At 42.2% G+C, this 16,832-nt stretch overlaps 1 protein-coding gene across 1 annotated transcript in view; it reads left to right on the top strand.

Annotated features, from left to right (window-relative positions):
- The window catches only part of itgbl1 (integrin, beta-like 1), a 59,872-nt gene that overhangs the window by 11,131 nt on the left and 31,909 nt on the right, over positions 1-16,832 (top strand). Inside the window, exons 3-5 of the mRNA XM_069663320.1 lie at positions 11,291-11,437; positions 14,634-14,756; positions 16,584-16,724. Coding sequence (XP_069519421.1) covers positions 11,291-11,437; positions 14,634-14,756; positions 16,584-16,724 — 411 coding nt within the window. The remainder of the gene's footprint in view (positions 1-11,290; positions 11,438-14,633; positions 14,757-16,583; positions 16,725-16,832) is intronic.

Here is a 16,832-nt window from a genome sequence, read left to right as displayed (position 1 = left end):
ATAAACATGCACTTTTAAAGATGAGTGTCCCTGGAAGTTGTGAGGGATGGGGGTCTCAGCATGTTGATGTAAGAAAAAGAACCCCCCATCTCTGTGTTCTCTGTCCCCTGCAGCCACCGGGCTATGAGTGTCAGGGTTTAATGGAGATATGTGTGCATCCAGAACAGGCCTAATGGAGATATGCGTGCACGTGTGTGCGCGTGTGCACGTGAGGGGGGTAGAGTGATTTATTTGGGTAGACAAGTTGGCTGCTGTGAAGACCTCATTATGGTTCAGCAGTCTGGAGCGAGAAGGCCCTGCTTCAGCCTGATAATAGGGTTTCACTCACTGGTACACAGACTGCAAATGGAACCTCGATGTATCAGAAGAAGGATGAGTTTTCACACCAGGATACACACTGTACACACACACACACACACACGCAGGGGATCAGACTCATTCGCCGAGAGCAACACTAGCATGCACATACTCACACAATCATATCCCTGTGTGCATATAGGGCCAAACAATATATTCAAAGCATATTGAGAAAAATACCCCCCATACTCCCCCATCCTCCTACCCCCTCTTACTCAATGGTCCGTGCCGCCCGCATGCTCTGCTGTCTGGGATCTGCAGCCAATTTCTCTCCCCGCGGCTCCCTTATCTCTGCCTCTCACAACTGCCCACTGATAAGATCCGATAGATTTTTTTTCTCCTCGGGGATAAACTGTGTGTTTTTCCCTTCCAAAAACATTAGCTTTCCTGGCATTGAGATGGTCTTTTAGCTTGGATGGCATTCATGAGGCAAATACGGGGCTAATTCAGATCCTCTAAGCCGGAGCAACAAGTCAAGCTGGATGAAAGAGCCGGGCGTGACGCGGTTTGAAATTTCAGTCTGATTGAAATATTTTCAAACATCAAGGTTGAAAATTTGCTGTCAAAATTGGTTGAATTGAGCTTCTTAACCATTTCAAACTCATTGGTCTGCATTGGGAATATTATTATCACCACCAGGCTACAAGGACAACATCCTGTTCCTTTAAATGGGTACGTTGGGTAGGCCCAAAAGAACAAGATCGCGGATACAAGCGGCCGAAATGAGTTTCCTTCGGAGGGTGTCTGGGCTCAGGAGCTCGGAGATCCGGGGGGAGCTCAGAGTAGAGCCGCTTCTCCTTCGCATCGAAAGGAGCCAGCTGAGGTGGTTCGGGCATCTGGTTGGGATGCCTCCTGGGCGCCTCGAGGTTTTCCGGGCACGTCCAACTGGGAGGAGACCCCGGGGCAAACCCAGAGCTTGCTGGAGGGATTGTATATCCCGTCTGGCCTGGGAACACCTCGGAATCCCCCAGGAGGAACTGGAAAATGTTGCCGGGGAAAGGGACGCCTGGGTCACCTTGCTGAGCCTGCTGCCACAGCGACCCGGCCTCGGTTAAGCGGAACATAATGGATGGATGGATGGAGGGTATGTTCTTTCCTTTCGACGTGTACGCACTAAACATGAAAGTCCACTGAACTGGAAGCTCTACATTTAAAAACCATGCGTCTATGTATACAGATGAATATATTCTGCCCTGGGCGTTCTTGCCCAATGCATGCTGGGATTGCAGGCATTGTATGGACGCATATGGCAGTCCTTCATACACAGAAATGTCCCCGTTCTATTTAGGAATGAATGGAGCAGAATGAATAGGGTCTCCTTGTCATTTTTCTGAGCAAACGCACATAATGTGTTTTTCTTACATAAGTTTTATATTCACTCCAGCAGAATAATAGACACGCGCATCCTCGTCGCTTTAAGATGTTCTTTCTTATTGTCTCATTGTGCAACCCCATGCATATCCAGTATCTCAATAAACCCCCGTTGCCACTGAATGTAAAAAAAAACTAAATCATTAAGAGGCCTACTGGGTTATGTTAAGCAATATCAACAGTTCAATTGGGGATTCATACTGGTGAAGTATACTGCTGAAACCAGCAGCTGCTCCTCCCACATCATTAATCTAATGTGTGCATGATGGGACGGCTGCAATATCATTCTGGTACGGCGAGCACTACTCGATCCATATCCAGATAAAAAACCCAGTTCTACAGGAAATTATTAGTATCATAAAATCTGCTTGCATGGGAAATCCAGCTTCCTCCCACAGTCCAAAGATATGCTTGTTGGGTTAAATTTCCAGTAGGTGTGAGTGTGCGGAAGGTCCGTCTGTTGTTGTTATGTGTCAGCCCGCCTCCCGCCCAATGACAGCCAATGACAACTCAAGCATAAAGGCACATGAACAAACAGGACCCTATGGACATGCATTGATGGAGAGATGTCAGAGTGAATATGGACATGCGCCCCTAGCAGTTGGAGGATTCGGTGGCTTGCTCAAGGACACCTCGACAGTAGTCTGTAGCGGGACTTGAACCAGCCACCCTCTGGTTCCCAAGCCAAGTCCCTTCACACTGTCTACCCCTAAAACAAATCATAACATTAAGGGACTTTATTTTAAGGTCACATTTTTACTTACCTTTATCATTAATTTTTGTAGCGTATTGGCTCTAGTAATTATAAGGAACTTTTAATTAATGCCTTACTCTTCATGACAGCTATTAAGCAATTAACTAAACATTTTCCACCAATAACCTCCCAATTGCTCCTTATTTGTACAAAATATGGAAGATATTTTGTTTGAATTATGATTTTTATATAGGCTGCACTGGGGTGCAGTGGTTAGCACTGTCTAGCAAGAAGAGGTTCCCAGTTCAGACGTAGTGGGCCTTTCTGTGTGGAGTTTGCATGTTCTCCCCGTGCATGCTTGGTTTCCCTCCGGGTGCTTTTTCCCACAGTCCAAAGACATGCTCGTTAGGTTCATGACTCTAAGATTGCCCGCAGGTGTGAAAGGTTGTCTGCCTCTATGTGTCAGCCCTGTGATTGACTGGCGACCTGTCTTGGGTGTACCCCGCCCAACGGCATCTGAGACCCTGAACGGGAGAAGCGGTATAGATGATGGATGGATGGATGAATGGGTAGGCAACCTTATGAAGCCCAAGCTCGGCAAAGGATATTTAACTTGATTATTTGTGTACAACAACCAACTATCAATAAAAAGTAATTAGACGGTTGTTGTGGGAACAGTCTTAGTAAATGGCCTAGTAGTTGTCATGCAGGATAAAGCATTGATAACTGCTTTATAATGACTAATAAAGGACCAATAAGCTACTAATATTGCTTGAATATTTGTACCTTTACCATAAAGTGTTACTCTTATTTGTTCGAGGCCTCGGAAAAGTAAGAAGTAACACTTTTATTTTTGGGAGGAGTTGGTGTTGATTTCCTGCATTCCCACCGAGGCACAGATGCTGTCACTCACGTGTTTTTGCTCCCTCTGATACATCCCATATTGCAGCAGTGCAGAGGGATGATGACCTGGACTAACATCTGCTCACCAACTGTGCAAAAAAAACCTTCCTGTCATGACACGCCGATGTTTGTTTTTGACTCTTTCTGCTCCACCTCCTCCGTCCCTGTTTTTTCTCCACAGAGTGTTCAAAGAAAGCCTGTAACTAAAGTTGTTCAGTGTAAGAATGAAAGTGAAGCTTGTGGTTCTATACTTCTGTAATATATATCTAAGTGTTGTCATAAATGAGGGTCAACGTGGCAGAGTTTCCATTCTCTATTTCACAGCCGTCTCTCTTTTTCCCCTCACTGATGAGCCACGTGAAATCTCTCCCTCTCCCCCCACTCTCTCTCTCTCTCTCTCTCTGTCTGTGCCTTGTGTTGTTTTTCTCTGGTGTTCTCTGGTGTGTGTTCAGACAGGCTGCGATTGATGGTTCTTTTTCCATTGTCAGAAACGCAGAGGGTGGCCCGGGGGCTCTGCGGGGTAGAATTGTCCAAATGAAAACACTCTTGTAATTACGACACTTGTTAGTAATTACTGCTCCAATATTGAGCAGCGTAAGAGTATTATATCGAAGACTGTAGCTCTTGGAAAGCAATCATCTTTGCGTTCAATCTTCATTGGGACATTATGAGTAATGTATTTAAACATTTCTCCATCAAAGACTCTTGATAAAACACTTAATGTAATTGGAGTTTAAGATTGTTGGTACCAGAACTAGGAAAGCCTCCAATACTGCCTAATATGCTAGATCGGGTATCGGTGAGCACCCGAGCGTCAACGCTTTCGGTTGACTAAAAGAGCAACAAGAGCGCAACAGTGAATGACCGCTCACATTCCAAGATATCTCAAGAGTTGCAGAGCACTGTGCCAAAATCGGATTTCGGCGACTGGCATGCATCTGGCAGCTGGATGTACTAGGTGCTGCTAGCAATTCAGACACTGCAGCTACCGGTACAAATCATTACAGACTCTTACAGGAAAAATCTCCCATATTTCTGCATATTGTGCTTCCCAGGTCAGAAAAAACGAGGCAAACGTCAGTCACATCAGCAACGAGTTTGAAACGACACATCGAGTTTGCCTTCATAGCAAGTTGCTCTGAACCAGTGACTGTATATATAAATGGACGACGCATCTCCATCTGCTCTCATTGTACAAAATTGATGCCAAAACAAGCCCCGAGGCGGGCGCTGCCATCTTGCAACGGTGGCGTCATTTGGAGCCAGAGTCTGCGCAGTAGTGATTGTTTTAGTTATGTCTCCTCTCGCCGTTCGTCCTCCACTCTGCTAATCCAGAACAGATCGGCTGCAGGAGCCGTATTTGTCAACAGAGCTGACAATCATCCTTTTTACAGCATCAAATAACTAATTAAAAATAAACTTGAAAGAAAAATTAACACTTGAATAATACTAACGTAAATTAGCATGATAAGAAGCAACTATAATGACAGAAACAGTGTTAAAGAAACATTTATTCGACATGTGTTTTGATTTTATAGTTTGACTCATGTCCCATCTGTTAACATGGAGGAGGCGGGCTTTATGACCTATACTGCTGCCAGTCAGCAGGGGGCGATATAGAGGATTTGGCTTCACTTTTAGGGAGCTGTCATTTCGTCCATCTTTTTATACAGTCTATACTCTGTACTGCCACTATGGAGGTCAAATGGCTGCCGACCTAAACTACAGTTTTAGAGCAGTAAAGAAGTACTGATTAAAAAAAATTAGCTGCACTCCTGCGGACACGCCACATTGGGAGGGGCTGCAGGCCGAGCTGTGGCTAACGATAGCTCAGCTTGTTTCTAGGGGCTAAGCTTGCTTTCAGGTCAGGAATACTTTCTTGTTTATTGTTCATAAAGTTTAAAACGGGAGTCGAGTTAGTGGTAGAGGACTCCTCCTTTCCAAAACCAACTGTCCCGGAAATTAAAACCAGTAAAAACACTGAATTCAGAACATCTTTAACTGTAACAGCACTTCATCAAACACAGGTTAGTGGTTGTCTCTACTGTACTCTGGAAACAGCCACCACCTCCCCCCTAGCCACTGATGTTGATCAAGGCAAAAAGCCAAGTAAGTCTGCAATCCAGAACAATCTGTAACTTTATGATTCTGGCAGACTTCATCACACGCGTGTCCTTCTCACCCGATCTCAAAGGAGCTACGAGAAACCCCTCACCCCCTGATGGATGGTTGTTTTTGGATTCTTGCTTCGTCTTCCTCTCTCTCTCGGGCTGCGTTTCTTGTTCTAGAGCCTCTGTTCTTTTCCTGGCTCGGCCCCCAGGCTCCGTGCCCCCACCCCTGCCAGAGCCAGAGAAGATCCCACCCAAGGGGGGTTTCATGTCAGCAGAACAGAGGAAGTCAGTTTGTCCAGCGCTGTTTCAAATCAAAGTCTTCCAGATGCACTTTCAGTCAGTATTACATAAGCTTCTGATGCGTCTTCCAACTGGAACATTATAGACAGACGATATAAACAATAATTATGGGAGGAAAACTTACTAATAGTGATCTGTCCGAACTGACTAATGATGCAGAATTTCTGTCGATTTACAAAACAGAGAGAAAAAAACCCAAGCCACAGAGGAATGCAGTCCTTGAGCCATTACAGCCCATTAAATTGTTCATTTCTGTGCTTTTTTTTATTCCCAGTACATATTTTGATGTGCTCTTACTTTGATATTCTGGGTTTTGCCAGGCAGTGTGCCTGAGTGGTGAGTCACCTAATGATTCCAGCGTGGGCTGCAAGGAGAAAAAAGCCCCTCAAGTCTGTCCAAGTCTGGTAAAAGGCCGTTTTGATTGGGTCCTTTTACAGCTCCCGAAGACTTTGTGGTGTCGGCACAAGTGTTTTTATGCCGCCACGCAGTGTAGCTGCTTTGAAATAATTGTTTTTCAAGATACCAGTTACATCACAGTGGGAGAAGTTAAAGTACAGCAAAGCTACACAGGGGAGGAATCTAGTGTGGTTAACTAACGCTGCCTGAAAGATTAGTTCACAAAACAAAATAGTATTAAAGTCGCACGCCAGCAAAAATCCTGCATTATTGATCCTCTATGTACGGATATCTGCATATTTTATCTTGTTGTCATTCATCTTGATTATACAGATGGCACACTTTATATTTATCTGGTTTTATTTACCCTGTTTTTATTGATGGCGTATTTTTTATTACTAAGGGTTACTCTTTTTTTCTTGAGAACTGTCATCACTTTATGTATCATGTTTCACAAGTCTGCGTTGTATGTGTGTAATTTATTTTGAATTTATCTTCCAGGTAGTTTTTTTTTCACAAACCAGGATCACTCAGTTATCCAGGAAACTTCGAAAATAGCATACCAATGCCAGTACTCGGTAATTAATACATATGAAAAGTTGACATGTCATATATTAAAGTTTAAGTTTTAAACTATGGCCAAATATTTTTCATGAATGAGCAGAAATTCCAGCTTCCTGAATACCCCTGAGACCTAAACTTGTCCTGAACAAAACATTCTCTTCTCTACTGTGGCCTCCAAGTGCAAACAGGCTGCAGCAGCCAAGATTTCTATTAGAAGAAACGGGCTGTTAATTTGGAAATGATGCAAATTAGAAAGCACAAACAAAAGTCCAAGACAAATATACTGACACTTACCAATGTCCAACATCCCTATCGCTCTTCTAAAATCCCACTTGCTATAAATCTCCTGGCTACTGAAATTTAAACATGACTCCTAGTCCGCCTCATTCCCGACTGAGTCCCTCCCCTTGCCCCAGGCCTGACACCTTTGACCTCCAGGCAGTCTGACACTTCTGTGCTGGTTAGAGGAGCAACACTACCCCTGTTTCCAGACTTCCCACGACAGGCAGAGTGAGCTGTTGGTACCATTAGCTGCACGGCTAACGGAGATACGTAGCTAGCGGCAGCTTCACTTAGCAGCAGCGGCTACTTAACCATTGCTATCTGTCCATCAGACGCTGCTAAATATAAGCCAACATGTTATATGTTATTTATCGGCCATTGTACTTCTATACTTCTGTACTGTACTTCTGAAAAAGACAAAACTTCAAGGAATGTATTTATAAGCTACTGCAAATGTAGTTACATAGCTAGTTTAATCACAGGTAATCCATTACATCCCAACACTACAGCTATGGTTTTATGAGTTATTACAAAAGTACGATGATGTCACCAAAGCAGACACCTGAATGCCTGGATGGAGAGTTATATAAGACAGGAAGGAAGACAGAGAGGATGAGTTATTACCTGAGACAGGTGTCTCCTGCATCTTTCCCACAGAACACGAGCTGACGTGCAGCCGTTTCACGCTCCATAACCCACAGGGAGAGGAAAGCAGGAAGGAATAATTACTCGCTGTAATGAGTATCATGTTATGGAGAACATGAGCTAAACAAAGTAAGTGGAGGAAATGTCATTTGGAGAAGAACAATCAAGTGGAAGTAATGAACACTGCGGAGACAGTCTCAGGGAGTTTTTAGATTTGCATTATATAATGTATGTCTACAATGTTGCTTGTAATTGAAGCTGCACATACATCTCAGGATAGATGCTAGATTGCTTCAAATGTAAGTGATAAAAGCGTTTTCTCATCACGGAGAGGAAATCATTTTGGTTCATGTAATCAACCAGTAATCACTGAATGCTGACTAATTATGTTCAACACAAACTTGTTTCCTGCCTCTCAATATTATACTTTGTTTACCACTAAGCAGGAAGAAGGTAAATTCTAAACCATAAACTTGACAAAGCCAATATAAAGGCACCTGTTGGTTTGTTGACTTGTTTGAAGCCTCAAGTTTGGCATCTTGGCCGCCGCCATGTTGGTTTTCTGAAGCCGGACGTCACTTTATTTGGACAAGAGGGCGAAACTGAAGAGGTTGGCAAACACCAAGTTATCAAAGTCTACACCCTTTGCTAATTTATTAGCTGGCTAATTAGCTTGTTAACAATCATGTTTCCCACAGAATGAGTTTTTAGTTGTGATGGTTGCTAAACAGATATGTGTGTTTCTTAAACTAAAGAAGTTAAAAGCTTGTGGAACGTAGCTAACTAGCTACCAGCTGCTCTATTACATCTCTCTTGAGAGAACTAGCAGCAGGTGTAAGACACTGAAAATAGTTACTCAGTCACTGCCGTTTTCATTGTGGGGATAAGTGAACAACAATCTTGACTGATTACTCCACAAAAAAAATCAATGTTTGACAAACAATGAATGAGCTAGCGGGACAGACGAGCACGGGAACAGAAACCTGCTAATTAGTGCTAACATATAAATAGTATTAAACTATAATCTGACTCACCGAAAAAGCAGACTCGAGCAGACTTCTTGGACGTTCAGTTGTCTGATAAAAGGCACCGACAACATGTTATAGTGTCTGTTGTTACTAGTTGATGTGTGAATGTCCAGTAAAAGCTATGTTATTTATAATAGCCAGTGAGCTAGCTTAATGTGCACGGCAAGTTTAGCTAACTTACGTGCACGGCAAGTTAAGCTAACTTGCGTGATGTCATTTTATTTTATTTGGGCAGGAGCTGGATCAGGCTGGGAGGTTTTCATAGAAGGTCTGTCTTTTTGTTGGCCAGAATAAATAGTGGTTTAGAAAGATTGAGAATCTCAGAGTCACAGCATCATTAATTCCAAACACAACACAACGCAGAAGCCCACCAGTTACACAGTGACTGAGAAAAAAAGCTAGCTTCACCCTTCTGCCATTTAAAGCGACGACGCCACTAATTATGCAGAATTTGAAGCCATAATATTATGTAAAAGTTGAGTGATAAAATTTCTCCTGTACAGTTGTCCTGAAAAGAAAAAGTAGCCATAGAGACAAAACAGTTATTTGTACCAGGCTGTAAACATGTTTAATTTTGGTATTAAGTCGGACATTTTATCATGGGGCCTAACGGGGATTGACTCGCTTTTTGAGCCAGCCTCAAGTGGCCATTTGAGGAACTGCGGTTTTTGGCACTTTAGCTTTGGCTTCCTTTCTCAGCCATGTTTGAGGTGGCTGCTTGTGCTAAACCTTAGATTAGCTGCATGACTCACCCTCCGCCCCTCATCAGCAGTTAATCATAGTAGCGCCACATAACTTGTTTATTGCTGCCATTGATGGTGACAGAGGTGCCCCCTCTCCTTCCGACCCCCACTGGAAGTATCTGGGCACTGATTGGCTGGGCGGCGCGTGCCCGTCTGGAGTGTAGGAAGGACCCTGACACCCCCCAAGTCACTGAATTACTGCTCAGGAAGCACCAGGGAAGATAAACTGTGGACAGACATGCACCTTCCCACACACATAAACTCTCGCCCAGCAGACAAAGAGGGGCCGTTTTATGTGTCAGCGTGATTGCCAAACGGAGATTAATGAGGGCTGGTGGGTGGCAGTGACTTTTTAATATTGTGCCGAATTAAGTTGGAGAGACTTTAATCTAATTGTGTTTTAGTTTCAACCTTCAAAACTAAATGGTAAATCAAAAAAAAAAGGTTACGCTTACAATCAGATTACGTCCATGAGTCTGAGTGTGTGGTGAAAAAGCAAATAAAAGCACAAAGCTATAAAATAGTTATAAATTTACAAGGCTGTGGTGTTCTTGATGAAAAGTAGACACAGATTTAAAAACCACTAATTACTGGAAAAACAAAATGATTCTGCACTTTAAGTTGCTAACAGTTCACAGCCCCTGAACACATCTCAGTTTGTTATATGACACAGCTTGTGCGTACAAAATATAAGAGTAGCTATTGCTGTACAACATTATTTCTAACTTATAATATGTAAAACTTATAATACATTTAGAGATGCAGGTCTTATTGTCACGTTTGGATGTATAATGTTAATTGCGATGTCAATACCTCTATTCAGAGCCTCTGAATTTTTATAGGCCGTATGACAACAATTATATAGACATTTTACAACAAGGGAACAAATATTGTATGCATTAGCTGAAATTAAATTGATTTAAAATGATGTGCGGTGACCTACAAACGGCCAGATAAAACAGGCTGCAAGTTTAGAAACAACGCAAATCCAGTAAACACAAAGAAGGTGCTCCATTGCAACAGGAATCCATGATACATCCTGTATAAATTCTTGCATTAAATCATCATTATCCATGCATCAGTTAAGCACTACCTAAGTATATTACCTGTACCCTTATTCTAAGGTGCTCATGAAAATTAAGGTTCCACTTAAATCTGTTGTTTTCCTCAGAGGTTTATGTGGCGCAGTTTCCTTTGAAGCACACTTTTCATTTCCATCTGTTCCTTGAACCTGATCGCAGGTGTCCGCTGAGACGTATGGATAACGAGGAGGGACAGGGGACTCGCCGGTTGTTAATGACTGATGGACGGCCCTTGAAAAGGACATTTCGCATTTACATGATGAGCGCGTCAGGAGGATGATTGAGTGTGACATACAAGGCCCCTCGCCGCTAAATGCGATGGGAGCAACATTTATAATAACTTGTCAACAGCTTTCATTTGCATCATTTGATTCCTCCTGTTTTTCAGAATGTTCTCTACGGCCATCAGAGGGATGAGAAATGTTGACTCCAAATTGTGTGTAGGTCCTCTGAACACTGAACAATAAGGTTATAGTCTCACTAAGTGATTGATGTGGAAGCTAGTATATTTTGTAACCAAAGCGTTGCAAGTAAAAACTAGAAGAGAAACATGCTTTTTCCATTCTGCTTGCTTATAGATGTATATTTATGCATCCCAAGAGAATTGTTTGATATTTCACATCCATTAAAAAAGTGTCACTTGGGAATAAAATGTGTTTTCATGGAGTCAAATGATTCCTTTTACATTCCTGAACTCTCCTGCAATCCGTCTGCCATCGTATCCTTTTAAGATTACATCTATGTGTGTCCTTGTGTTTGTGGAGCGATTTGAAATCGCAGTGAACAGCATGTGGTGTGTTGTGTTTCCCTTCAGACCGCGGCTACTGCGACTGTGGGATGTGTGAGTGTGATGAAGGCTGGTCCGGAGAAGCCTGCCAGTTCCAGGAGGAGTGTAACCTACCCAACAAGAAGAGCAAAGAGCTGTGCAAAAACCCTCAGGGGGTGGTGTGCTCCAACAGAGGTAGCCTACTGCGACCACACACACAAACTCACACACACACACTGTGCTAGTTATGTTACAAGAAAGTACACATTAACAAAAACCTGCATCAAGCAAACCACAGGCATTGCAGACATTTTGAATTAAACACAATATACTTGTGCCCTAATGATAAGGATAACCCCTTCCATTGTGCCCTCATCTACCTGCCACATGACCCTTGGTGATCACCGCAAACCAACTAGCATTGCCACCTTCAACAGACCCAGGCTCTGTTCATGCGAGCTCTAGGTATTGACAATGCTGATACTACCTACCCTAGCGCATGGCTCCTAAAGGCCCCCACAAGTCAAACTTGTAGTTAGATGGGCAGCGAGAGCCAGCACATCAATACGGTCATCAAGTGGCCACCTCCCTTCACCAGTGTTTCTTATAGCCCATGACACCTCGGGGAGGGTTAACTGTTAGCTCTGGCATCCCAGAACTGCCCCCCCTTCATGCTAGCTCTCACTGCTCATCAAACCACACTCAGAACTTCGTGCTATCAAATCCTAATGTAGCAAATGATGAATACAGACAAGATATTTTAAGTATTTTTCTTTCACTACCACCTTTTCCAATAAAACATTCTTTATAACAGGTTTATATCTCGTGGTTCTTTTAAATGCTTTATAGACTAGTAATGACCCATTAATAAAGACCAGGTTGCCAGGTTGAGAAATACACTGACATTCATAACTGAATCTGGCTCCTTATTACAATGACAAAACCATATGTACATGATGCCATCTTGGTTTTTTGCTACCAGAAGTGACCATATTTGGACGACAGGGTGGATACACTGTGTAACGTCCTAATCCTGGTTGACAGGCCACCACGGAGGCGCCTTGTAACAGGCTAAAGCAGGCCCTGCTTTCACATCAGTATCACTTTAAATGGGACCATTGTTACAAAATAAATGTGATTCAGTATTAAGGAAGACTTGAAACTAACAACTGAGACTAAAAACCTATTAGGAAAACGTATACTCAGAATCAGCTTGGCCAGGTATGGACACATACAAGGAATTTGACTCTGGTTTAACTTTGCTCTTTATGTACACTTAAACACTAAATATTAAACTAATATGTACAAGCCTGGATTCAAGATTAAATATTAAACTAGTATCTACAAGCCTGCGAAAGATAATAATGCAACAATACTGAAATATACAGTTTAATGATTCAGAAAAATATGCAATTATGTAACAGATGGGTTAATTTACATGAGGTAGATAGTTTCCAGTATTTACAGTAAGTATTAAATCAATGAATAAGTTAGATTATTTTCAAACCTTGTTTCATACAGACTTCTTTTTGCAACCAATTTAGTCACTCTTTTTGAAAACAAGATGACACACCAATTTCTTTTAAATAGTCAACGATCAAACATCATGTTTTTTTTTTATTTGATACGCACTTTGTCACACACTTTCTACGACGCCATGGATATTAGAAGTCTGAATGAGGCCATGTCTACACGTACAGGGGTAATATTGAAAACTGAGTTTTTGCCTCCTTCGTTTCCAAAAAAAATCCCATCCACACAAGCACGGTTGTAAAAAATCCCTGTCCAAACGAAAACGCAAAAACACAACAGAAACGCTATCATGAGAATGCCACACCAACAGGCAGCGATATAACCCAGTCATGCAAAGAAGAAGAAGAAGAAGAAGAATTGCGGCCAGTCAAAAGTCTGAAAAAATCTATCCCGACGCCTTTGTTCCTCAATATAGTAGACGAGTATAAGTACATATATGCGTAAACATGTAAAAAGTCCAGTCAAGCATCACTGTTTTTGTCATGTCTGTCATTTTGCAAGGAATGTCGCCACATTAGTGACACTTCACCATGGAGATAACAGAGCACAACCTGGCGTCACGAGATAAAAAACACTGTTTACCCCGTCTACACGTCTCCACGGAAACTGAGTTTCTAAAAGTCTTCACCCTGGCCGGAGTTTTACGAAAGATCCGTTTTCAGTGACCTAAAATGGCGTTTGTGTGTGGACGAAAGGCCGAAACGCAGAATAAGAGCTACATTTTGAAACGTACGTGTGGACATGGCCAGAGTTTGACCTTATGCCCTAATTTAATCATGTATCTAATTTGTTTTAGTTAAGGGGAAAATACACAATATTGGTATTCAGTACCATCTCACTTTCACTAACACAGGTACATGTATCAGTTCTTGCATGAATGAGCATCATCGGGAGAACTGACATCTTGAATTAGCAGCATTGTAAAAAATAATTGATTGCACAACAAGCCAGAGCACACATATTAATGCACAAAGTTCCAGTTTGTGTGTTTATGTCTGTGGACAGCATAAGTGAAGACACACACTGTGAGGTGATGGCTGAGGTTGTTTTCCACACACTGAGCCCTTCAACCACAGGGGCTTAACCTCAACACTGACCTGTGCTGCCTTCAGCAACATGAAGGAAAAAACATGTATTTGTGTGTTTATATGTGTGTGTGTGTCTGAGACAGCATGTACAGTACAGTGTGTGGCCTGTTTAAGCATGCAGAAATGCAAATTTATTCACAGCATGCGGTTGTCTAGCCTTCTGTCCCTATAGCTTATCATTTGAAGAACCCAGACACACACACACACACACACACACACACACATACACACGCACACACACCACAGGAGTCACACACCAGACTAGATCACATATTGCCCAGACGATGCCTTCAGTGCACATGTGCGCACCAGCTGGGTTCTTGGTCTTAAAGTGCACCGCATCAAAACGTACACACATCCTCTGTTCATCAACCGAACACACACTGGAAACATACACACCTGTAAACTTGACCTTTTCCGACAAATATGCTAAATCAGAACCGTTTGTACGGATAAAAACATAATGCCGAAGGAAAGGGCTGACGTCAAGATGAAGGGGTGAAAATGTTCAAATTAAAGTGCACTTAAACTGAAATGTTTTGTAGTGTTTTTTAAGTAGATAAAGTATGTGTTTCTAATGACCTTGTGTGCAGCGCTACATAGCTTAGCTTCCGTGTTGGTACTCCGGAAGGCTTCTCAAAACAGGGGCCGTGCTGATCGTCATCTACAGTTCCTAGTACACTCACTATCTGCAAGTACCTCATACAAACCCACTTCAAAAAATCTGGACTGTCCCTTTAAACTGTGTCTAAAGCTGGTATCTTTTACAGGCACCTGTAACTGTGGTAGCTGCATGTGTAACAACGAGGACAGCAGGGGTCTGGTGACGGGACGGTACTGTGAGTGTGACGACAGCGAGTGCCTGGACGAGGAGAACGGAGAGGTGTGTGGAGGTATGCCCCCGCATCCCTTATCTCAACCCTTAACTCCAACCCCTATATTCAACATCATTGTCTTGGTTATATTTTTTCTTCTACCCAGTGGTTGCAGGTGTCATACCTGGAGTAGTTTCTTTTTGAATGACCACCAGTATGTCAGTAATAGCTTATTTCCTGTCTTATTCAGAGTTGGAGAATCGACCAATCAAAAGCAGTTTGTTCCAAATTATATTGTAGGTAAACCCTTTTGGACATTTAGGGCCTATGTCCACTAACAGCATTTTTTGTGCTGGCACTACTGTTGCTAGGTTACGTAAGTTGTCTGGCGGGACTTCCACTTCTCTTTGTAGTAACCGTGTTTTAAAGTTCTCTGTTTGCTTAATATTTGCTTTTATTCAAGAAAACATCAAAACAATGGAGAGGAATCGTGTCATGTCGTCAGCAGCAGCTCTACACCTAGAAATCCTAACTTTGAAAAAACAAAAGGATTAGCGTCTCCTCCGCCATTGTTGTTGACAAAGTTGATATCGTAAGACCCGCCCCTTCTTCATTTTGATTTTGTCGGTGAGGGAGAAGTGACACTGACGAGTGTTGCAGTGTTCCAAAAGTGTAACTATTTTCAAATGAGAGTGCTGTGAGTGCAGCAACAAAACAACAGACGCCGAGGGCGTTTTTTGTGGCTAGGACGCTGAGCGCTAAAAACGCCGTTAGTGGACACAGGCCTTTATAGGGTAATATAAGTGACTGTCTGGCTCTTTATTGGATGCAACTTAAAAGTGAGAATTATTAGGCTGTTGGAAATACAATAACATTAAACCTTGGTGTTACATGCAGTACAGAAAGCAAAGGAGGAAGGTAAAGTTAAAAAAGAAATGCTATTTTTTTCCCATTGCAGTGTGTCAAAGCATGACTCAACCATTCACTACTCCTAGAAACATAATTATGATGTTGTGTCATTACTCATCAAATCTAGAGCTCTGGAGCATTGCATTGTGGGATTGTTAGCAGAGTAGTGTACTGCCACAATAATTTTAAGTGTTTTTAACATTTTTAACATGGGCTTGCTGTTGCTCATGAAATAGCTGCAACAGGTAGGCTAATGGCTTTGTACATATATACAATGTTTAATTACGAGAGCATTTGGAAGTCTGTATTTGTGCTGTCAAGCTAACATTAGCTGCTTCTCTTTGCTCCTCTGGAAAGTTGAAGTTGATATTAATCTTTACATCCAAGACAGCAAATAAACTAAATTCCTGAACAGTGCCCATTTGTTGTTGTTTCAACGTCATGTTTGTTGTTGGATGAAGTTGCACAAGCACTTTCCCACATGTGGCCTTCAATGGTAAGTCTGTAAATGAGCATTGATGACCTAAGAAAACCCATCAGCCTCATGTGTCTATTCAGGTCACAGGCTGTTGGAAGTTAATTGTACTTTAAACTGTTGTCTGTAGCTTACTGCATTTGCCCGTGTTATTGCCTAAGCTTACTCATCCCTGTTCCCCACAGCTTGTTCACCGCAGGTTGTTCTGAGGCCTAATTGTCAATGTTAATTAGCCATTCTGAAAAACAATGAATTGAGTTTGCCTATTAGGCCTTTGCGAGAGATACAGGTAACCTTAATTAGTCCAGGAAGTCCCAAACTGTGTCAATTAGAGCTGAAAGAACATTACATCAATTTCCAGTGTGTTTTATTTTTTCTATTTTAAAACCTGGAAATTGAAATGAGCAAGGACCTTTAAATGAGTCAGGATGAGTTAATGTAGAAATCCGTTGAACCGGCTGTCAATCTCTAACACTGACAGACATGAACTCATCAGGTGTTCATTGTGTTTCTGCTTCCAGGCCACGGCCAGTGTTATTGTGGAAACTGCTACTGTGCTGCTGGTTGGCATGGAGACAAATGTGAATTCCAGTGTGACATCAGCCCATGGGAAAGCAAGCGGAGATGCACGTCTCCAGATGGCAAAATCTGCAGCAACAGAGGTTTGTTTACCCGTTTCACAGCCAGTATTCACTACAATATACATATAATATTTCAATGTGAAACTGTCTTTATACATTAATAAAATCAAAATATAAAATAATGAAAAT

Source organism: Semicossyphus pulcher, unplaced genomic scaffold (genome assembly GCF_022749685.1).
Source record: "Semicossyphus pulcher isolate SPU_LCO1_2020_fin unplaced genomic scaffold, fSemPul1.0.p SCAF_15, whole genome shotgun sequence".
Classification (NCBI taxonomy): domain Eukaryota; kingdom Metazoa; phylum Chordata; class Actinopteri; order Labriformes; family Labridae; genus Semicossyphus; species Semicossyphus pulcher.
The sequence above is the reverse complement of the archived record's forward strand: the minus strand, read 5'-3'. Positions and strand labels throughout refer to the sequence as shown.